The sequence below is a fragment of the Octopus sinensis genome, linkage group LG1 (genome assembly GCF_006345805.1).
Source record: "Octopus sinensis linkage group LG1, ASM634580v1, whole genome shotgun sequence".
NCBI classification, from domain to species: domain Eukaryota; kingdom Metazoa; phylum Mollusca; class Cephalopoda; order Octopoda; family Octopodidae; genus Octopus; species Octopus sinensis.
The window spans coordinates 75,601,239-75,625,833 of NC_042997.1; the positions used below are offsets into that span (position 1 = coordinate 75,601,239).

At 34.9% G+C, this 24,595-nt stretch overlaps 1 protein-coding gene across 1 annotated transcript in view; it reads left to right on the forward strand.

Moving 5' to 3' along the window:
• LOC115210256 overlaps positions 1-24,595 on the forward strand; it is a 439,746-nt gene that overhangs the window by 290,755 nt on the left and 124,396 nt on the right. Inside the window, exon 24 of the mRNA XM_029778744.2 lies at positions 4,710-4,874. Coding sequence (XP_029634604.1) covers positions 4,710-4,874 — 165 coding nt within the window. The remainder of the gene's footprint in view (positions 1-4,709; positions 4,875-24,595) is intronic.

Consider the following 24,595-nt stretch of genomic DNA (forward strand, 5'->3'; position numbering starts at 1 on the left):
AAAGATCGTGTCTTGCCTGTGCTGAGAAATTCAACTAAGCGACTACTCATATTCATGCAGGACAATGCCCAATGCCACAAGGCTAAAGTAGTCATGAACTTCCTCAAGGCTGAAAAGTTTATCGTTATGGATTGGCCTGCTCAAAGCCCAGATCTCAATCCTATTGAAAATGTATGGAATATTCTAGGAGAACGTTCGAAAGCCAGAAATCCTAAAACAACCAAACAATAATGGAATGCCCTCCAGGAAAAATGGAATAAGATCACCCAGCAAGAAATTGAAAATTAAATTTGTGTCATGCAGTCGAAGATGTCAAAGTGTGATTGAAGCTAAAGGGCTTCACACTAAATATTAAATAGTTCCAGTATTCTCTGTCGTTTTTGAGTATTTTGTTATTTTTTCAACCGTTCTGATCATTTTGGCCGCCATGGGTTTTACAGTAAATCACTAAATCATCCATAACTTTTGTATTATCCTCTCAAATTACACCAATAACAATTAATAGCGTATTTAGTGTCTGTGAAAATTATAGAATATAAAACAACTTTGATAAAAACTTATACCTACTTTTCTGACTAAAACAATGCCGTTCTGAACATTTTGGCTGCAACTGTTTGTATATGCATGTTTGTGTATATCTATGAGTATATATATGTATGTGTTTATTTATGCATATGTGTGGCTATTTATATGACTGTATACGTATGCAGGTGTGCATGTGTATATTTATGTACGTATACAAGTATATATATGTATATACATGTATATATATATTTGTGTACTTCAACCTATATTTGAATACGGTATGTGTTGTATTTATAAAGGTTTATAAGGAACGGTTGGACTAAATATTTGTTTGTTTAGTTAACTACTTATTTGGTCCATCTCGATAATAATGGTTTTGATCTAACATTTATTAAAATTACGGAGATATACTTGTATAACCTAAGATAAATAATAAATACCTATTATATATAAGGGTAGATATGTAAATGGATAACCTAATATAAATAATAAATAACTATTATATATATTCAAATGTGTGTGTATTTTCTTTCATATTTATATTTATATTTTTATAATTGTACTTTATAATCTCATTGATATTGATCGCCTTTGATTTTGGTTCTGCTTTCTGATATCTGATTTGATTTGGTTTGATTTTGATTTATATATATATATATATATATATATATATATATATATATATATATATATACACTTATGTATATATATATATTCAAATGTGTGTGTATTTTGTTTCATATTTATATTTATATTTTTATAATTGTACTTTATAATTTCTGATGAGGCCTTGAGATATATATATATAAGTACCTCATTTTTAACTGCATATTACCTCAATACATTTGACTAATATAGGCAGAATGAGATACTTTTATCTATGGGCTGAAACAGCTGTAAGGACCATTTTATTCTTATGGTATTATTAATTTGCATATTGATGTATATTGTTTTGTTAGATTTTGATGTTCCTATTTATATAGTTAATAAATAATATGAAATGGTAATATCTGTAAGTTGATGATTGAAATGGTAATATCTGTAAGTTGATGATTGAAATGAATTTGTTCCTCCATTTTCTTATTTGTATCATGAATTTACAGTTAAATATTTTACCTTCGCCCCTCCGATACAATAAATGAATTAATTGCATTGCAATTATAAGCATTTATGTATTTGGCATTTGGGTGCTTCACCAGCAGTATATTGGATAACTGATATCCCATAGTGGGTTACCCTCATAACCCCTATCTTACTTTGTACTTTATATATATATATATATATATATATATATATATATATATATATATATATATATATATATTAAAAGCAATTAAGATTCACTTGAATGCGGTACTTAATTTAGATGCACCAGAATACTATATGGTATTAACCATAAAATAATGTGAGGTGATTATAAACAAGAAAAAAGCAACAAGAATGGATTAGTTTTTCAGTACAATTGTTTCATACGAAGACCAGCTTTATTAAAAGCTGCAAATATTGCAGCAAATACAAGTGTCACGTACTCATCAGCCAAAACACATATGAGTTCTCCAAGCATCCTAGTGGGTAAGGCTACACTCATGAAGTATCGAAGATAGTTCTATAAAAAGCAAATTTAGATTGTAAGCAGATTTCCAAAGTTCTCTAATGATGCACAGTCTTATAACAGGCTTTAAGAAAGCTTGTTAGCTTCACAGAAAAGGTGAATCCATCCATAATGTAGGTGCAATTACCTGAGATATGAGGAGATATTTCATGCTCACAGACGTTGAATCCATCCATGATTAATCCATAATAAGGTGGGTATAATTTCCCTTTATATGATAAGATACTTCTCACACTTCTGTTCATTTCACAAAACTGCTATGTTAGAATTATAATGGCTGAAGGAATTATGTGGAGCATAGAAAAACCGCCCACATAGAGCATTCTGGGATAACTGAGAGGGAAGGGGTTGCAGGTACCCACCTACACAGAAAGGTCTCTTTCTGTGGAGACAGACAGTCTGGCTTAGATTTGAAGGAATCTAAGATTTATAAAGGAGAACATTACTTTTGACCAGTATACAGCTGTTAATTGCCAATCCCACGGAGCTAAAGCAGATATAAGAATCTAAAGAGAACAAGGGAAGGGATAAAGGGGTCAAAGGCTATCACTAGAGGAAAATACATTAAGTGATTCAAGTGCAATACTAGAATGGAGGTCTTTTAATTTATTTATTTGTTATTGTTACTATTTATACAATGACAAACTGTAGGTCTATACCTAGAGGTCAATTAAAAGGTGTGAGAGAATTGCTTATCATAGTGAAATTTCTTACACTACTTTTAAGGGAGTAGCATTACTTATTTAAATTTATTATAGAATTATGAAGTATTAGTAACTTATTTGATTTAAGTTGTGTTACCTAAATTAGATTAAAATTAGTTTAAATTAAATTAACTATATAGTCAATTAAACTTTTTTTGGCAATGTACAAATACTATTTATTTCTTTATGTTCCAAATCAGGTGCAGTTAGAAAGAAAGAAATCCCAGCTATCTATTTAAAAAATATATATTAGAGTTTTGAGAGTTTTGTTTTATTAGTAAAAGCAAGATAGATCTAGCTCCATACGATTATTCTATACAATTTTTATTTAAAATATTTTAGAGTCTTCATTTTTGCGTGAATACAAAAGGGACCCAGTTCTATATGGTTATTTAACAAATTCTTATTTTTTCTATGCATTAGAATTTCATACGTCTTCATGGAGCAGAGTTGGCAACCAACCCTGTTATTTCTATAAGGCATCGCTCTTCTTACTATTTCCCAATTAAGGTTATATTTAATATTATTATTTTTGAGTTCCCAGATCTTACTTGAAAGTGTGGTGCTACCAGCTTTATGACGTGACTTAAAAGAGGAGATATGATTGCTAACTCTTTTCTTAAAATTTATAGTACAACCTAAATAAAGAAATTTGCTAATCTCAGTAGTTATGGTACATTTATAGATTACAGAAGTGTGACAAGTATCTTGTCATATATCAGGAAATTATACCCACCTTATTATGGATTAATCATGGATGGATTCATCGTCTGTGAGTATGAAATATCTCCTCATATCTCCAGTAATTGCACCTATATTATGGATGGATTCACCTTTTCTGTGAAGCTAACAAGCTTTTTTAAAGCCTGTTATAAGACTGTGTATCATTAGAGAACTTTGGAAATCTGCTTACAATCTAAATTTGCTTTTTATAGAACTATCTTCGATACTTCATGAGTGTAGCCTTACCCACTAGGATGCTTGGAGAACTCATATGTGTTTTGGCTGATGAGTACGGGACACTTGTATTTGCAGCTTTTAATAAAGCTGGTCTTCATATGAAACAATTGTACTGAAAAACTAATCCATTCTTGTTGCTTTTTTCTTGTATATATATATATATATATATATATTATATATATATATATATATTATATATATATATAGGGTGAGAGAGTGAGACAAGAGCATCAGATAAATAGTTAGAACAAAGAAAATGTGTGCAAAACAAAATTTCATATGTGGAAATTTGTGAAGAAATTAGTTATTTTGCAGATGAATATTGTCTAAAACATGTATACATGAAAATGTAATTCTTTCTATTTTACTCACTAAATGTGGGTGTGTGTGTAATACTATACAACTGTTTGTTTATATGTATTTTCATGTGCATGTGTTTTCATAAATGATTTTCTCTGTGCTTATGTGTTGTATGTATGTATGTATGTCTTTTCATTATTTATGTTGATAGATAGGGCAATAAATGTTTGTATTGTATTGGTACAACAATTCATAAAATTCTTAGAATAAGATTGACTTCAAATTTTTCATTCACAAGAGCTTATGTCCAAGATAACATGTTGAAACATTTTGCTGTGATAATTCATACTCTAGTCAAACACTTAAGGAACACTCATGCAAGCAAACAGAATCTAAATTTTCAAACTAAGTAGACAGTTTTGCAGATAGAAAATTATTTTTCTTTTATATTTTGTTTTATTTTTTAAAAATTTATTTATTATTTGCTCACACCATTATTGTTATGATTATCCTTATAAAATTATTATTGGATATCCCTGCTCTTCACCCTCCTTTCACTAAATTTTTCACAATCATTCCTTTTATTTTTCTATCACCTTTATATACAGAGCAATACACTCATGATTAAAAAGAGGTCTCAGTCCAACGGATCACTTATGGATGGTGAGAATATAGAAAAGGGGCATGCAGATGATGCAGCTTCTGGGCTGTTATCTGAAAATCCTACAGATGAGAACAAGAAGCATTCACCAGCTGTAAAATATTCTTCTAGTGTGAGTAGCATGATATCTCCTTTAAAAAGGCTCACTGTTATCCTTCTGTTTTTTTTTATTCAAGAATTACTCACATAATTCCTATTTCAGAAAGCAACATACTGGCATTGACCCTATGTTATGAGGTTGTTGATACTATTATTCCACATACATGCAACAGATAAAACTGTTGGAAAAGAGAAATTCCTAATATCAGGCTACAACAAGTAACTTTAGATGTCAAGAACCCTTCTATGTTTTCTAGCTGTCCCTAATAACACTGTTTTCTGGAGCTGTACTAAAATAGACTTTATGTCTATTTCCTCTATTTGTCTGTTCAGATCTTTAGGGATAGTTCCTAATGTACCTATAACTACTAGGATACAATCTACCTCCACTTTCCATAGTCTTTGTAACTCAATGGCTAGATCCTGGTCCTTTGCTGTTTTCTCTATACTGTATTAACTTTCTTGTCATTTGGGACTGTAAAGTCAATTATTTGGCACTTTATATTTTCTTTGTCTACTACTTCTAAATCAGGCCTTTTAGCTTCTGATACTCTGTCTGTCTGAATGTTAAAGTCCCACAACATCTTATATTTCTTACTTTCTTGTACTTTACTAGGTAGCTAGCTTTTACTTCATTTATCATTGTGGTCAAATCCTAGCTTTCTACATAACTCCCAGTAGTTATCAGGTCTTTATATTCCTTCTGTGCCAGCATGCTACATTTACTTACTATATCAGTAGCACTTTCCTCTGTTGATTTACATAACCTACATTGGGCATCTACCTGGTTTTTTTCTATCTTGACTTTCCAATTAGTCCACAATGCTTGATCTTCTGCTGCTATTAGCAAACTTTCTGTCTCCCTTTTTAGCCTTCCTTTCTATAAACATAACTATGTCTCACTATTACTATTTGCTGCTACTATTTTGGGGAATCTACTATGCAAAGCCTTTTCTTGCCAGTCAGATAATCTTTTTTCTGTTTTTTAACTTCATTTGGCTTTTTGATTTCCCTATCTCCTACTGTGTCAGTTTTCATTTTAATTTCTGTAGTTAGTACTCTGTCAGATTTTAGTTCTCCTAGGTACTCATTACTCTCTCCTCCTTTCAGTGACTTTAATGTCTGGCCATCTGGTAATTGGATGCCTTCATTGCTGACTACCTGCCTCTTTTTCCTGACTAATATTGTACACTTATCTCTGCCAAATTCCATACCTATATCTTTGCTAAAAAGTTTCAGATCATCCATATAGAGTAAATGGTTAACTTTTCCTTTATTATTTCTGAACTGATACCCTATCTTTGCCTTCCTTAATACTAAACTGAGGAGAGTTAAACATAAGGCAAATATTAAAGGGGATAACGAGTTTCCTTGGAAAATTTCTCTCTTGATATTAACTTTCTCTGAGGTTGTGTCACCTGAGTAGAGATCTACTTTGCATTTCTTCATGCTAAAGCTAATTAATTCTGTTACGTGGTCTGCTATACTGAATATACTCAGACATTCACTTATCCATATGAATGTCTGAGTATATTCAGTATAGCAGACAACATAAATTAATTAGCTTTAGCATAAAGAAATGGAAAACCTGACACAGCCTCAGAGAAAGTTAATATCAAGAGAGAAATTTTCCATGGGAACTTGTTATCCCCTTTAATATTTGCCTTATGTTTAACTCTCCTCAGTTTAGTATTAAGAAAGGCAAAGGTAGGGTATCTCTTCAGAAATAAAGGGATCATGTTGTAGGCTTTCTTATAATCTGTCCATGCTATTGTTAAATTTTTCTAGCTAGCTTTTAACTCATTTAGAACCATGTTGTCTTAGGTCATGCATTCCTCTAGCCTTCTTCCTGCAACATTTCTGTTCTTCTGGCAACAAATTGTCTGTCAAGGTACTCATAAGTGCTTTCTGAGAGCATTCCTGTTAATAGCTTCCACACTAATAGTAAGCAAGTGGTTGTCTATAGTTGCTAGCTGTATTACCCTTGTTTTTATCTTTCATAAGGAGTAATGTTCTCCTTCTAGTCATCTAATCTGCTATTTCTCCTCCACTTAGGCAATCCTGAAGTTGTTCCTTCAGTCTCCCATGTAAGCTACTAAATTTCTTTAGCCAGTACCCTTGAGCTAAATCTGGTCCTGGGTCCTACCAATTTGACATTTTACCTAACACTTTACTCATTAATGCACTAGCTGCTTTTCACTAAATACTTCTTCCCTTACTTTCTTTAACCATGCTGCATCTCTATTATGATTGATTTGTTTATCCCAAATATTACTCCAGAACTTTCTAGCTTCTGCATTAGGTTTCTCATCTTCAGTACTTCATTCTCCACTGTTTGTGTGGTTATAAAATTTCCTCTGGCCTGTCTTAGATGATATTTTCTGTTGATACTGATCTACTCTTTTCTGATATCTGGAAAGCTTATTTGCTACTGCTATGATACACTGTTTCAACTCTTCTGTGACTATCTCAAATAGTTTCTCTTTGACGAAGTATCTTTTCTCAAGAGTAGATTTAAATCTTGTGTTTCCTAACTTGTTTGTTTTCCAGACTTCTATTCTACTCAGATCTTGTCATCATTTCATTTTATAATCTCCTTTTCCACATTTGCTCTTTGCTAATCTTTCCTTGAGAAATACCTAATCTTCTAGTTACTACTACCCCACCTGCATAGATCAATTAGTTAGTGTCAACTAAATTTTTAGTATCTACCCAACTGATAACAGAATCTACTTTCCTAGTCATATCTCGCAGTTTCCTTCTGTTGGTACCTTTTAATGCTGGCAATCTTTTTTTTGTCTTCTTTACCCATTGCTTCCTGCAACTCATCTAAAACTTTCTGATCTTCCTCTCTTAAGTTACTGTTACCAGTTGTTTCTTCCTGGTCAGTAGTGCTAATATTATTTTTTCCTTTAGGTTCTTCTTTGGTTTGAACTGTATCTCTTATGTTGTTGTTTAGCTTTTTTACTGTCTGGTCTTTCTTTTCCAGTTTTCATGTGATCTCTTCTACCTCCAATTGTCATCCACTTTCTTCTCTTAATAGCAATAGTTTGGTCTACTAATCTCTGCTCAGTTACTTCAAACATACCCTTTTGTATCCAAAGTGTTAACATCTGTTTTCGATAACCCCTTCTTTTAGGTTCACTTTCTAAGCAGCACTGCATCACTGTCCTGTTTCCACTTTCTCTTCCTTACTCAATTATTTGCTGAAGCTATCTTAGGATAAAAGTTGTGGTCAGTCTGCATCAGTACTGAACTACTGCTAAGCAAGAGGCCTTCCCTATTATTATTATTATCATCATCATCGTCATCATCATCATCATTATTATTGAGTGAGAGAGCAGCACTTGCTATCAAAGTGAACCTGGAGCACAAAAGTACAAAGTTCAGAGCTTCTGGTTATGGCATCTAGGTGATGAGATGTTGAACATACAGCTCTGGGTGCCAAATTAAATAATCTACTTCTGATGAGCTGAAGGGGACAAGATTCCTAATCCTAACCAGTAGTTCTGAGCATAAAATCCTACCTAAATGGACCTATTGCACAATGGACACAGATTCACTGGGAGAACCAATCAGTGATTCGAAGTCAACGGACGCCATGTTAATCTCAAATGATATCAAAGAATTCATTAAATCACAAACGGTGGAAATCTTCAACTCATTTGCCTCTGTAAAAGCCGAGTTGGAGCAACTGAATAAACATTCAGCCAAAATGGAATGAGCCATTGATTTTAACTCCAGAAAAATAGCAGAAATGAGATGGAAAATCAATAATGTGGCGGAAACACCAAGTAAGTTTGATAAATTCATGGAGTTTGAACTTAATTCTTGCAGATCAAACTTCCTAATCTGTGGAATGAAACATATCGGCAATAATGAATCTCCAAGCTAACTTGAACATTCTGTCAAGGAACTGTTTATTTCTGCTCTTAAAATTGATGATAACAAAGTGAAAGAGACGTTGCTTGCAAATATGTACCATCTGCCTCAAAAAAAAAACAGCCGGGTAAGCCAGACCCAAAAAGACTCAAGTTTGTCAGTGTAACTGATCGAAATTTGGTCTTCTTTACTGCTTGTAAATCCTTCAAAGTTTCTATCAGACAGGAAAATTGGAATTCACAGTGACCTCCCACAAGTTCTGAAACAATTTACTGCCAAACTGTTACATCAAGACCGATACCTCAGAAATACCTACCACGTCCAGACAAGAATTTTTGAGAAAGGCGTTACACTATCTCTACAATTCTGAAGAAGCACAAATCACCCATGGAAAACTTTTAGAACCAAAGAGGAAATAAGCAAATAAAGATATGTGCCATGGATATCAGCTTGGATTCCCATTCATATTTTTTCTTTCTGAAAAAGGGTGGGAAACCTATTTTGACTATTTTCCTTCTTCACTGGGTTTAATCACTGTGCTTTTTGGATTCTGAGGAAGTGAATGGGTTTATTTGTGTTAAAATATTTGTTTGGAATTCTGAATTTTTGTTGAGATTTTAAAAACTTTGATTGGTAAATAGTGAACTCTTTTTTTAGTATTGTGAACATATGCAAGCTTTTTGGCAATGCTTGAATTGCTGTATGAAAAATGCTTGCATGTTCACAACATGGACTTTGATCTACAGCTTTGGTCAAAGTGTGTTTAAGTTAAAAAAAAATATAAATACTGATGGTGTTTTTGACTTACTATTATTGTTAGCTAATTTTTTTATGTATAAAAGTAATTAAAAACTACTCTTAGCTTTAAACATTTTAGACTTTGTACACAATAGGTATCGTATTGAAAAGGGCATATCTTTTAGTAAAAGTAGGCAACATAAATTGTGGATGCTCTACCATGATTTTGCAAATGTTAATCCTTTTTGAGTTGTTACTTCTTGCCTCTTCATAATCATATTACTAGTTTTAACTATGTGAAATCCCAAGAACTTATTGTAATTGTTTGAAATTTTAAGAATGATTGGGGAGTAAATGTGGTCTTGCCTTTTCTTTTTTAAAAAAAAAGTCCATCCACATCATATAACAACTTTGTACAAGACTTCACAGTCCCCTGGCTGTGCTGTCTTTAACTTTAACAGGAAGAACAGGAAATAAAAATTTTCAATTAGAATAAAATATTTACAAAGTTCAATATACCCATCATGCTTCCCCCCCATAAGCATGCACCAGATATATGCATCCCAACTATATGTGCACAACATCGTGATCTCGTAATGGGATAAAGATTGCATGGCCTTGCAGGTTATTATTATTCAGTAGTCTTATTTTCATCACGTGCTTTCACTGCACTTCTGAGTGCAGCTCTGTGTGCCCTGGGTATGCGCTGTGGTTTGTTGTAGTGCTCTTATTTTCACTGTATTGAAAGTGTTTTACATAGGATGTATGTGGTGCCTAGTAGTGCTATTTCCTCTATGTTATATGTACTTGTAAGTCCTGGTGTTTTTGTTATGTATTTGTCTGAATGTTTTTTATCATACCTAATGTACCTACTATAATAGAAATAATTTCTGATCTTAGGTTCCACATTCGAGTTACCTCATTTCCAGATTTTTGTATTTGAAAGTTTCTCCGTTTCTTTTAGGGAAACATTGTCATCTGTTGGTATTGATACATCACTTAAAAAGTTTTTTTTTTTCTTGGTGATCTCTGACAACTATATCCAGCCTATTGGCCTTGATTTCTCTACCTGCATGGATTGGCATATCCCAGAGTATGGTTCCTTTAACAGCAATAACGCCCTTCCAGACCAGATCTGGATTAGGGCAGTTACCTTGCTTGTTATCTCACCCCATTTCTTCTCCATTGGAGGTCTGGACTAAACCAGACCCCTAGCATCTTAACAGAACCTTCCGTCCAACATCCCTTGATGTTATTAGATGACATCAACTTGTCCCCTCCATGTGCTGAGTTGCAAGCCGACCGACTTATCCTGATTAATTCTTGCTCCTGCCACTGCTTCATATCTTCTGATGGTGTTTTCTTCATAATGTAGCAGCCCTTCATCTGACACAATGATGGTTGCCCCCTATAGCCTCCAACCTTCACAGCAATGGCTCAAGAGCCAGCACATGCAAAAGTGAAGATGGGACATCCATGGTGAACAGAGCGCTTTATAATTGAATGGTTTTGAAAGGAAACCATTCACCCAGATGACAGACTTGATGTTGCTGTATATAGCAGCGATCCAGCCTCAGAAAGTTGGGCCTACGAGAATTGTTGCCAGGTACTGATGGTCAACCCTATTGAAAGCTTTAGACTGGTCTAAATGCACCAGTGCCCCACGTTGCCATTAATTTTACCAACCCTCTCTATGGTGTAGCATATGAGGTAGAGTTTATTGGGAATCGACCTGCCAGCAATGGTGCAAGTTTATGTCTCTCTGACAAGGTTGCCCATAACCTGTGCCAACTTCTTTGCTAACGCCTTGGCTAAAATCTTTAACTCTGTATTTAACAGAGTTATAGGCCTAAAATTACTAATAATGTCCCCCTTATTCAGGTTCATTCTGATTGGACTCACCCCCACCCCACAGATTTGGGAATACTCCCATTCTGCTGCCAGTTGGCATAGGCTCTGGCCAGTAAGTGCTTGACTAAGTCTGGCATCTGTTTTTATAAAAGGCAGGATGTGTGTGTGTGTGTACGTGAATGTAATTTATGCACATCCACAAATTAGCACACATGTCACTCCAATTATAGGAGGACATTCATCACGACCCTAGCTGTATTTTCGTCAAATTATTTTTTCCGAGGCACCCACAGGTAGCAGTAAAATTCGATTTTCAACCTTAACTTTTACCAATTTTGAAGTTTGCTAAGTCCCTTCTTGACATAGCAAAGTGAAAATGTGTGTGTGTGTGTGTGTGAGGGAGGGAGAGAGAAGTTGTGTGTTGATGTGTGTGTGTGTGAGGGAGAGGAAAGTGACAACATTTACCAAAAATAAAAACGTAAATTTTTTTTTTCCTTAAACACAAGATATAGTATTCAAATTTAGGATGTTTTTGAAAGACACTATATTTTATAATCAGATTATATATACTTTCTCACACAACAATTAAAATATATTTATTTTAAATCATTCATCTTTCTCTCTCCCCCCGTCTCACACACACACATTACTTTGGGTGCAAGAGTTTTGTTTTTATTTTACACCGAGGAAAAAAGTGTTTTGTTGAGAATCCATTTATTTAACAACATAGAAACAAAGAGGTAGGTAACAATTTGTCAGTGAATTACACAGTATAAATGGGTAAAATTTCTGAGGCTCCACCACACCCCACTCCATTTCTCGAACCACAAAAAGGGTTTTGTAGCATATTAGGAGGCCATGGTAGTTGATTCCACACAAAAAATCCAATTTTTTTTTCTTAGTGGAAATCGTGCGAGTGTTATCTAAAAATTTGCATGGAGTTTTTCATGGTAAATTTGAGATTAAAAAAGATGTTTTCCGTATTCTTAATCTCCATATTTTTCCACATACATTGAAAATTAGATGGTAAAAAGATCAATGGGTATGGGGAATGAAATTTCCGAGGCTTCCACCACACCCCACCCCATTTCTCAAACCACAAAAAGGGTTTTGTAGCATATTAGGAGGCCAGGGTAGTTGATTACTCACAAAAAATCTGATTTTTTTTTTCTTAGTGAAATTCGTGCAAGTGTTAATCTAAAAATTTAATCTAAAACCTTTTTCCCATTCATTTTTGTTTATGAAATTCTCTGTACACAATTTTGCTTTCTCAGGCAAATAATGACTGGCAAAGCTACAGTGCCCTAATGCTGACATTGGATACAATGAGCTGATCTACAATAATGCGCTGAGTGAAATCGAGGACGCCCTGCTCAAAATGGGTGGGGCAGCATTGAACACATTCAGTTTGCCATCCTCATTGCAACAGGACGTTAACACACTCCTATGAAAGTTACTTCTGGAGTTGCCATATGATGCTGATGACCTTGCGGAGTACCTGAAAGTAAATGAACCAAAATTACTCCCTGATCAGAGGCTGGCGTACAAAACTCGTCAGTGCCATTGAAAAACAGGCGGGCAGCATTTTTTTCCTAGCCGTTGCTTCCTCAGGAATTGCTGCTATGTTATTGCCAGGAGGTAGGACAGTGCACTTGGCATTCAAGCTGCCTTTACATTTAGTGAGAGCCGAAGTTCCTACTTGCAACATTGGCAAAAATTCAGAGGAAGCTGAAGTTCTTAGTCAGTTCCGTTTCATTGTATGGGACGAATGCACAATGACCAATAAAGGTGCCCTTGATACACTGGACCAGTCACTGAAAGGTATTAGGATTCTACAGCTTCTATGGGTGATGTAACTCTTTTGCTTTCAGGAGATTTCTGGCAAACTTTTCCTTTCATCCCTAAAGGGAGCCAGGCTGATGAATGCCTGCATACCTTAAGTCATCTGTGTTGTGGCTCCAGATTAAGACCTTAAGCCTAAACACAAACATGTGTGTGCACTTGCTTGGTGATAGCACATCTGCAGCATTTGCTGAAGACATTTTAGCCCTCGGAGAAGGCAAGGTCCTTAGGAATGTTAGGGGCGACATACTCATCTCTGAACTGTGCAACACTGGACAACCCTTCTGATCTTTTGGAAACAGTGTTCCCCAATCTGGAAAGTAATTATGCAGACATCAGTTGGCTCAGTTAAAGAACCATCCTGGCCCCAAAAAATTTAGATGTCAATGCTATCAATGACCAGCTCATAAGCCGAATTCTGGGTGAGGAGAGCTTCTACAAAATGACTGACTGGACTTCTGACCCCCAAGACATTGTCAATTACCCTATTGAGTTTCTCAACTCATTAGAGCCAGCAGGGCTCCCACCTCACATTCTTAGGCTAAGAGTTAGATGCCCATTTATGCTAATCAGAAACTTGCTTCTGCCTAAACAGTGCAAACCCCACTTGATTGAGGCGACCATTGTTACAGGGTGCAGGAGGGGTGAAAATGTTTTCATTTCAAGGATGCAGCTTTATCCCTTGGGTTTCAGATATGCCGTTTAACTTCCGCAGATCGCAGTTCCTGGTGAGACCATGCTTCGCCATGTCCATCAACAAATACTAAGGCCAAACACTATTGGTGGCAGGCATCCAATTTTGGTTTTCCATTCAATCAGGATAAAAAATTGATAAACCGATTCCTTATAGGATTTCCCACTAAAATTGGTTACACCCATTTTCAACCATAACTTTTACCAATTTTGACATATTTTGCTCAAACTTGATGCCAGCATTACTTAGGACTCATGGGATCTTTGAATGCTTTAAGTTCTCCAAAAAAAAAAAGCAATCAATGAGTGGAAATAATCAATAAACCGATTCCTTATGGGATTTCCCCATCAAATTGCCTGCAACCCATTTTCAACCAAACGTTTACCAATTTCAATGGATTTCACTCAAATTTGATGTCAGTATCACTTATTTTGGTTTGAAATAAAGTGCTTGATCACTTAATAATCCTAACGTAATTCCGGGCAATGCCGGGCTATACTGCTAGTACATTTAGAAAACTCATATAGCAGACCATCAAGTCCTAGCAACTTTTCCCCAGGACACTCAGAAAGTACCTCAGTGACCTCCTTGGCTGTGATCAGCCCTTCACAGCACTCAGCCTCTTACACTGAGAGATGCGGGCTGCCATCCAGGAAGTCCTGAATGGACTCATCATGGTCTAGCATCCTGCACCTCCTGAACAACTGGGCAAAATGCTCATAAAAGGCCTCGCTTATCTTGTCCTGTCCCTCAACCAAACACTCTTGTTTATTAACCAAAAACCTAATTATGGCGTCATTGCTACGCTGGGTCTCTTCCGAACAGGCTCATCCAGCAACATTAGTTCCCTCATGCCCCAATGCATATACTTTTGCCTGGATTCTACATCCCTCATGTTTAGCTTTGAGGTGTTAGTCCAAGGCTGATCTCGCTGCTACAACTTGGAATGCAGAGCCCAACCTTAATGCCTCTTCTAAGTCCTAAAGTAGACCGCCCTCTATTCTAGCTTTATCTATACTTAGCTGGCGACTGAACCTAATTGACTCAAAACGTATGGCTTGTTTGAGGGCCAACCACCACCGATTATTCAATACGGTGCCAGTCAAAGCCCTTTGAACTAATTCCATAATCCAGTTACGGTATGCCTCACTAGCCAGAATAGCCGTCTTCAGTTTCCAATAACTGAGTCCCTGTCTATATATTCTATCTATGATCACCCTGCATGTAACTAATTTGTGATCCATATATAGGGACCAGAAAAAACTATGGACAGCTAAAACTAGACTTATCTCTGGTCCTTACCACTATCCTGTCTAAATAAGCCCTTCTCGACTCATCGCCATTAGTCCAGGTCCACACTGGGATGTTCAGGTGGTCCATTCTGTAATGATCTGCTGGCTGAAATTGCTTAAGCAGATCGGTGAGGCATGAGCTTTCCTCCCTCTTTGCCGAACCAACGCTATCCAGGCATGCATCCAGCGCAGCATTAAAGTCATCTAACATGACTAATGTCTTTGACATCATGGAGAAAGTTCCTGAGGTGCCGATAGAAATCATTGTGTTTAAAAGTAGCACAAGGCACACATGCCTATCAGCCAGAAGTTCTTACTGTTGGTTGTCGTAGAAACATACTTGCTTCCACTTTGAACATAGGTCATACACATTCAGACAGCTAACATTAAAACCAGCCATCCAAAGGAAAACAAAAGCTTATGTGTCAGTTGATAGAGGGATCAACCTCAGAGTTTCCAAGTATCCCTCCTCTTTTTTTCTTTTCACATTCTTCCTCAGTCTTGGGCAGTGGATCTATGAGCTTCAGTCGCTTACAAACTTTAAAAATTCCCTCCTCCCTTCTTTCTTTTAACTGTTTATCTAATCTTAAGTCAATGCGGGCATACTTGCTGGTGCCATAAATTTTTGACATGTGGTGTTTTGTTATTATGTTATGCAAGTAGTTGTCCTTTGAATTATATTTGACCAGTGTGGTCCTGTCTGCTGGGGTTATATGATTAAAGGGGCAAAGTTTTTGTTTTGGGTGCTGTGGTACGTTTTTTTTTTTTTGTGGGAGTAGAGGCTTGGGAGGGTATGGGTAACACACTGTCTTTTTGGTCTCTTTCTGGTTACTTCCATGAATTCCTCTTCCGTTATAATGACCTACATGTCATCTGCCGGAGAGGGAACTTCACTTGTCAAAACCTTCTTTTCACTTTTTTCGGTTTCTTTTTTTTTTTGCTTTGTTTTTCTTCAGTTTTCTCCTCCACTTTTTCTGTGGTCAAGAGGAGGTCCTCTTCTTCTTTATTTTTCAAGGGGCTGCACTCTGCTCTTATATGGCCCTTTTTGCCACATTTGTAGCAGTGCGGCTTTCTCCTCTCAACATGTATCCTAAGTATGGTGTCTTCCCAGATCACCATATGATCAGGGATTTCTTCAAGGTCAGCTGGTGTTGTATGTCTACGCTCTGCTCTAACCAATTTTGATGTTAAGTTTATCCTCTCTGCCATAGCAGAGCACTGTACTGATCCACCTTGAATCAATTTCTGGTGGTACTCCTTCAATTCTGATCCGGGACGTTCTACGTCCCAGATATAGGGGGAGTAGAACTACTTCTTTCGTTTTGAGCATTGTCATGGAATGTTCCTTCGCTTTTTTACCATTCATAAACCTTACCTCGATGGAGCCTTGGGCCACATATCAGCCTGAAACACTTTTCAATTTTATCCTTTTCAAGATTTGCGATTTTTTTTCTGAAACACTGAAGCATTTATACACAATGGTTCTATTGTTTCTCTGAATCATTATTTCATATGGTGGGGAAGATCCGTACATCTCCCCCATAGCAAGCTTAGTAGTCGGTTCTTGAAAGGGCTACATTTTGATGCAATACATTCATTATGTCAGCATAATTCCTCTTTTCCTCAGTATTCCTTTTTAACTCCGAATTCAATGTTAATTCCATGTTGAATTTTTCCAAAAAATTCTTAATAATTGTTATAATTCTCCAATGAGACTATTATTTTTTTATGGTAAAAAAAAAAACAGTTCACAAAAAATTTTACAGCAATCAATAACAGGAAAGTTCAAATCCTTCCCTCACAGGGGAAGCACACAACTTTTTAACAATGCCCACAAGCAGGCAAAAATTTTCAAACAACAATTCAACAAATTAACAATACATTACAGCACAACAACAACAAATAACAGCTGATTCCAATTTTGAATACAAAAAATGAACCAACTACTAAGATAGTACTGGCATAAACTATCTCACTTACTCAGACCGCTACTATTTATATGTAGTGGTCCAGTCCATTCTTGCCATGGGCACTCTTGCACATTTCCCCCTTTTGAGATTTTGTGTTCCAAAGGAATAAAGAAATTTTTTATTCATATATATATATATATTTAGTATCTCTTTCGCTTGAGCATTATCTCAAAGTGTTTGGTCTACTTACTTTCTTTTTCTCATGCTGGTTCTATGGGACTATATTAATTTTGGTACCAGTACATTGAATATTTCACAGAATACTTCCATGGAAATTTCTTTCTGATCTTGGGTGTGCCTCTTCCTTCGTTGGTTTATATGTTTTTTTATGTTCACCATGTGACCCTTTAATTAGATATATCATACTTCCAGTTTTTCTGGTAATAAGGCCATCTTCCTAGCCATCTTTACCATTTCTATAGGTTTTGAAATGCCTTTTATCACCTATCTCAACATATTTCATTGGCTCTTTCATATTTCCTTTACGTCTTTTTTTCTCTGGTAATAGCTTATCAAAAATGTATTATATTTTTCTTCTGAACATCAATTCTGTGGGAGACTTCCCTGAATTTGTACTTGGATTGGGGGTCACTCTGTATATTCTTAAGAAATTTGTCAGTGCTTTGTCGTTACTTAATTTGTTCCTGGCTTTTCTTAACACTCTTTGAAAAGTGTCCACAAATCTTTCTACCTGCCCATTTGACCTCAGGTAGTATAGTGGATTGAAAATATGCTTTATCGCATGCCTTTTACAGAAGTTCTTGAATTCATACCCAGAGAACTGCATTCCATTGTCTGAAACTAGTGTGTCAGGGATGCCATAGTTTGCAAACAATTCATATAAGAACTTTATAGTCGTCTTACAGGTTGGTCTATGAGCACCTGAAAATCTCTGGCCTCTTAGTACAGCTATTTACTACGATTAGGTAGTAAGCACCATTTACTGGTCCAGCCTAGTCAATGTGTAACCTAGACCATGGGTTCTCCATCTCTGGCTATTATTGATATTTTACCAGTGGGGCTTTGGCCACAAGTGTGCAACCTCGGTATGTTCTCATCAAGTTTTCGATATCTCAGTCCATAGACAGCCAATAGACATAACTCCACATCAGAGCCTTCATCCTTGTCATTCCTAGATGTCCGCTGTGAAATTGTAGCAATACACCTTTTTGTAATGTAGCTGGAACCACCACTCTTTGGGCATACATCAGAATATCATTGCAAATTGAAAAACTACTGGCATCTGAATTTTTATTGTCTACTTTTTAAAGCTTCTTTTATTTTCGTAATATACTCATCACCTACTGCTTTCATTTTTATATCCTGTGCCGTCACTGGTAGTTCTTGGATAACATTCATCATAATACTTTTTTAATTTCACTTTCTGCCTGCAGTGTAGCTATAACAGTCTCTTCTAATGGTTTCATATTTTTTGGAATTAATCTTGAAAGACAGTTTGCATGACTAATTTTTTTCGATGGAATATATTAAATTTTGAAATTATAATTTAGTAATATTACACCCCAACTTTGCAGGTGGTTCACAGTATGAGTCGGTAACCCTTTTGTAGACCCATAATCAACAGCAATGGTCTGTGGTCTGTTTGCAATTAAAAAACTTTTTCCATGCAGAAACCTGTGAAATTTTTTGACTGCAAAAATAATTGCTAAGGCCTCTTTTTCAATTTGACTACAACTCTTCTCTGCCGCTTTTATTGAGCGCAAAGCATGAACCACTGGTTTTGTACTTCTGTCTTCATATTTATGAAGTAGAACTGCTCCTAATCTGTGCTCAGAAGCATCAGACACTACAATGACGTCCATTTTAGGATCGTAATGTTCTAATGACAAGTCTAAGATTAGAAGTTTTTATTTCCTCAAAAGTGTTCTGACATTTAGTGGGCCAATTCCACTTTATTCCTTTTTTAATGTCATTCAACTTGTGCATATTAGGAATGTAGCTTAGATAATAGTTTTCCAACCCAAGAAATGCTTGTAAAGTCGTCAGCTCAGGCATATTCCTTATTGCATCTACCCTTGACAGGTCAGGACATCTACCACTTCTATCAATTATTTGCATTTTTCTTCATTCAAAGTGAACCCAAAAACTTTTTCTTAAATACAGCTTTTATGTTTTCCACATGCTGTTCATGAGAATTACTCTTGATCAAAATATCATCCAAGTACGGGATTGCAAATTCACAATCAGATAACATAGCATCTATGATTTGCTGGAATATTGTTGGTACCACTTTTAATCCAAAAGTTAATTGTGTGTATCTGTACAATCCTCTGTGTACATTTATTGTCAAATACTTTGAGCATGTTTCATTTACTTTTATCAGATAGATCTAATTTAGAAAAAAAAAATTTCCACCATTTAACTTTGAATAAATGTCCTCTGCAGTTGGGAGTGGATGGTGGTATGTTTTTAAGCAGTTGTTCAGTCCTGTAAAGAAATTGGCATACAGCTTAATCTTATTATTTTTCTTTTAATACATACCATGGGTGCCACTCACTTTGAGTAATTCACCTTTTTGATGACTCTTCTCTTTTCAAGTCTGTCCCACTTTTCATTTATGATTTCAATTGCCGCAAACAGTACATTTCTGTTTGCTTTTTCACTTACTTGGAAATAGGCTTCTGTCTTTCTACATTGACCTTAAATCCCCTGATTTTTGCAATTTTTTTCAGTTTTTTCTTCAGTTCTTCCAAAGACTTGTTTTTAACAGGACAACCATTTATGTTATTGCAGTAAAGATTTAAGGGAAGGTGCCATAAATTAAATTGTTTTGACCAATCTGTGTCAAACAGATTGATTATATTATCCACAACGAATAATTTTGCTTCTCAAAATGTTACTTCGATACATGTTTTGCCCATGAAATGTAATTTATCACCTGCTATACCATGCACTATTTTCACTGTTTTACATAATCTCAGTTTACCAATGTTTTTCCAAGTATCCGCAATTATAATTGAGATGTCACAACCTTTGTCTAACTGTAATTTGGTATTCACAGCATTTATTTTTACATGCACGAATTTTCTTGTTTTTCTTTTGCAATCACTTTCTACTGAAAACACCTTAGAACTTTTTGCATTTGAGTCTTGTAGTCTTGTTGTTTGATGAGAACTCCTGTGTCCCAGCTTCTGACAACTATAGCACTTTTTGTTTTTAAAGGGACAATCTTTTTGTAGTGTAGGCCTCCACAGCTATTACACGGATTGGGGCCTGACACTTTTTTTGATTTTGCTTCCCAGGATGACACATTTGAATTTTTGCAGAGTCTTTATCTTGTATTTTTTTTCACATCCTTCTGCAATGGTCTGTAGAGATAAATCCTGGTTCACTTGCTCCATTTTTAAGGGAATCCTTGTCTGAATTTCTCTGTCTTCAAATGCTATAAGTCCTTGCACAACAATAAGTGATTTTGAATATATCCTGAGTGAAATCCTGGAATTTGAAATTTTTACACATATGGTTGACTACTCCTGCGTAGGTGATAAAATCCTCCTCCTCATCCTTTAAGTTCCAACACTCCATTCTAGTGTTGAATAATGAACTTCTATCACAAAAAATTTTTGAAAGTGGTTCTACAGACTTTTGGGGCTGAATAAAGTTACAGCAATGCTCATGTTCAGCAGGAGCTACCTTGCATAGTAAAAGCCTTACTTTCTGCTCCTTCAACCATGACTTGCACTTGTTAAAAATTTCCTCATATCTTCTGTAATATGCAGGAAACGTAATACCCTCCTCCAGGTTATATGTAATTCAGAAATTGGCATAAACAAGCTGACTGGATTTTTGGACTTCACCGACTGTAACTCAGTTAATTGTTGTTGTTGTGGTATTTGTTTTTGCAACTTTTGTAGTTGTTCCTGTTGCTTCTCTTGAAGCTGTACTACTGTGGCTAATAGGTTTTTCCATGACACAGAAATTATCAAATAACCTATGTGAGTTTCAAATGATCCTCATCACCAGATGTTATATCCTTAAGGATAAGAAAATAAACTACAACAATGTAATAACAATATAATTGAAACAAATGGCAGTAACTGCATGGAATATACCAAACAATCTTTTAAGAAACAACAATCCAACATGCTAACTCAAACTGTAAACTTTGAACTATCAACACATGAACTGTGAAACTAGCATGAACTACCTCATTTACTCAGTCCACTACTATTTATATGTAGTGCTACAGTCCATTCTTGCCAGGATGCATCATACTCTCACACAACAGTCTGGAATAAAAATGTTAGCAGGTCAGTTCATTAGATGTAAAGTAATGATATACTAAAATTACAACAATGTAGGACAGTGATAACTACTGCCTCTCCTAAAAGAAATCTCAAAACTTCTGGAATGCACCACATATGTATTGAAGTATGCCACTGTACATCAGCAATGTATTGGTGAACCAGATAGAACATCAGATTTCTATTTCTAATTAAAATTATTTCATTCACATTGTCAGTACTCTCCAGAAATACATGAGCATAATACCATTTCTTACTTTTGTGCCCATAACTCTAATATTTTGAGTCTATTTTAAGGGTTAATTGTATTAGGTTGAGTTCCTTTGATCAAGTGGAAAGTTCTTGGCAATTTTGATCTCCAAAATAGTTTCAAATTTTAGATAAAAGTACTTGTTTCCTTATAAAATATCTGTGGGAAAGCATGAAAATCACAATCAGCTATTTCTTCTCACTAGTACTTTAATATTTAACCGTTATTATGTTTATTGCATGAAAATATTTTTGCATGAATCTTAAAACAATTTATTTTGATTTTAACCCACTCTCCTCCCTATCTGTGATTTTTAAAAAATGACTGGTTTTACTACCACTACTTGCTAAAATCATTTAATGTGGCTGATTTTTGTCCTAAAAAGTATTACACTTAATGAAGTTTGTACAACACATTGTGAAAATATTAAGTGTATGCTTATATTTACATTGATATTTAAATAATTTAATATATTTAAAAATAATGCTTAATGTAATATTAGGTATTAATATGAATTTTTGAAAATATTTATATCTAACTTCTACTTTACTTTTTCTTGGAGAACATCCTAAAAGAAACATTTGGATAAATATTTTAGGAAATATGACATTTTGAATGGTTGGCAAAATGGTTGAAATCTTGCCTAATTAGCCTAAATAATTGGACATAATTGTGGTGTCATATCTTTGAAACTGAGGTGAAAATCATCTCTAAATTACACAAATTAATAGTGTCCATGGGATAGCAGTTGCCAATTTTTCAGATTCTTGAAAACGAAGCATTTTTTTGGTGATTTTTTTTAAATCATGTAAAACCTATCTTGTTGCATGTAACAAACAGATGATTTCATGATGTGAGCATAAGGATTTAATGTGTTTTGAGATCTAGCTAATTCCAAAAGTACAAGTCACAAGGACTTGGTTTTGGTACATTTGTAGTAGGTAAAGAACTAAAAGAAAGTTCTGAGATTTTGAGAAGATGATACTATTTTAAATAAAATTTTAATGGACTTTATTAAAAATGGCTATAAACAATTAAATGACAGAGTTTCAGATGAAGATGCCCACATAAGTTGGATCTTCTTTGTTTTAACAAAAAAAAATATTTTCAGATGAAAGGTTGTATAATTTAAGTGGGATTTAGCTGTTGTTTCTAGCACATCCCATGATCACCTGGTATCTTCCTCGTTTCTTCAACACCAATCCATCAGCACCAAGCAACTCCTTTTTTAAATTTATTTCTTCAAACCCCCTTCTTCCTTTGTTTTTGTTTATAATTTTAAAATATTGGAGAGCCTGAGAAGGTCATTGCTGAGATTTATCCACAGTGATTTAAAATAGGTATACAAGGCATTATTTATTTTAATAGCATACTTTTCTGATAGTAAATATGATTATTTTTCTTACACACACAGAGCCTCAAAATAATTTTTCTTTCTTGTTTTCTTAAATCTCAGCAATGGACTGCCCTTGAGCTAAACAAAACTCAGGTGTCATGTCAGAATGACAAAGAAATGAGGAAGGTAACAGGTGGCCATGGGAAGTGCTTGAAAAAATAGCTAAATCTACCTTAAATCACACACCTTTCTGTCTGAAAATATTTTCTAAAAATTGTTTTTTGCCAAAAGTTTTCTCCCATCATTTTAAAGTGTGTAGTGTAAAAAAAACCTGGCCAAAATTGGTCCAGGGGGGCTGTGGTGAAAAAGAAAATCATATATTTAAAAAAAACTTTTTGTAAAAGGCTCCCTCCCACTGCCTTACATCCAAGGCATTGGTGAAAAAAATTGGAAAAATCCCCATCAAAATGAAGAAAATCCAGCTTCTGTGTGTGTCTTGATCCAAAACTGTCAAATTATAGTAATTAAAGGCCATCACTAGCTTCTTTCAGATATAACTATATTGCAGTCTGTTATCTGTAGGGGGCTCAGCTTTGATACACTGGTATGGGGTATAAAACTCAATCCTCTCTCTAAGTTGGGAGCTTCACAATACATTTAATTGGTATTCCATAGAAGGGGAGCACAGTTTGACCACTCAAAAACCCACCTTTTGCTTGATAATTTTCATGTCAAAATGCATTTTTTCCATAGACAATTATATATCATTTGGAAGTTCTGCATGTGAACTTTCTTCTCATATACTTTTGATCAAAATCTGAGACTTGAATATCATGCCATGTCCCCTCAATCACCCTTGTATTTCCACCCATTTACAACATTTGTCCTATATTTATTTTTGACTGATGAACAGTAGCGCTAGTTTTAGTTCAATGCTCTGGAGCATTATAACTCAATTTGTATTTAAAATGATAGTCATGAAAAGGACTTTTTTGCTTTATTTTCATATAATCATTCAGATAATCATTATGAAATGTAAAAGTAAAAATTTATTTGGACCTTGCTCTCCACACATTGTTAAAACAGTGAAAGGGAATAAATAACATTCTCAGCACAATGATTCCATGCTAACTTTGGACTCTAGAAGTCTTATGACTCAATTTAGTGCATTTTTTCATAGAAATATATGTTTGCTTACCAATTAGTTTGTCCATTTCTTCAAATTCTGACTCAAACTCAGATATTTAAAGCCTTGGATTCATGCTTCATTTCAGCTCTTGTCCCAAAGGAATATGCTATTTTGACAAGTACCATCAGTGGTATTCCCTTTTTTATTGACTTTGCACTTTTGCAACATATTGTGGTCAGATTTGACATTTACTAAATTGAATTTATGGCAATTTTTCTTTCTTATTGTATCCAAATCTTGAAGAAAATATGTTCTTTTCTAAGTGAAGATTAATGATAAAATTTTCATGTTATAATTCATAACAATTATCTGATGTACAACCCATCAATTTTTATATTAAAATAAAACAAAACACGTCCTTTTCATGACTCCCATTTTCAACACAAATCAAGTTATAGCACTCCAGTGCCTTGAACTAGAACTAG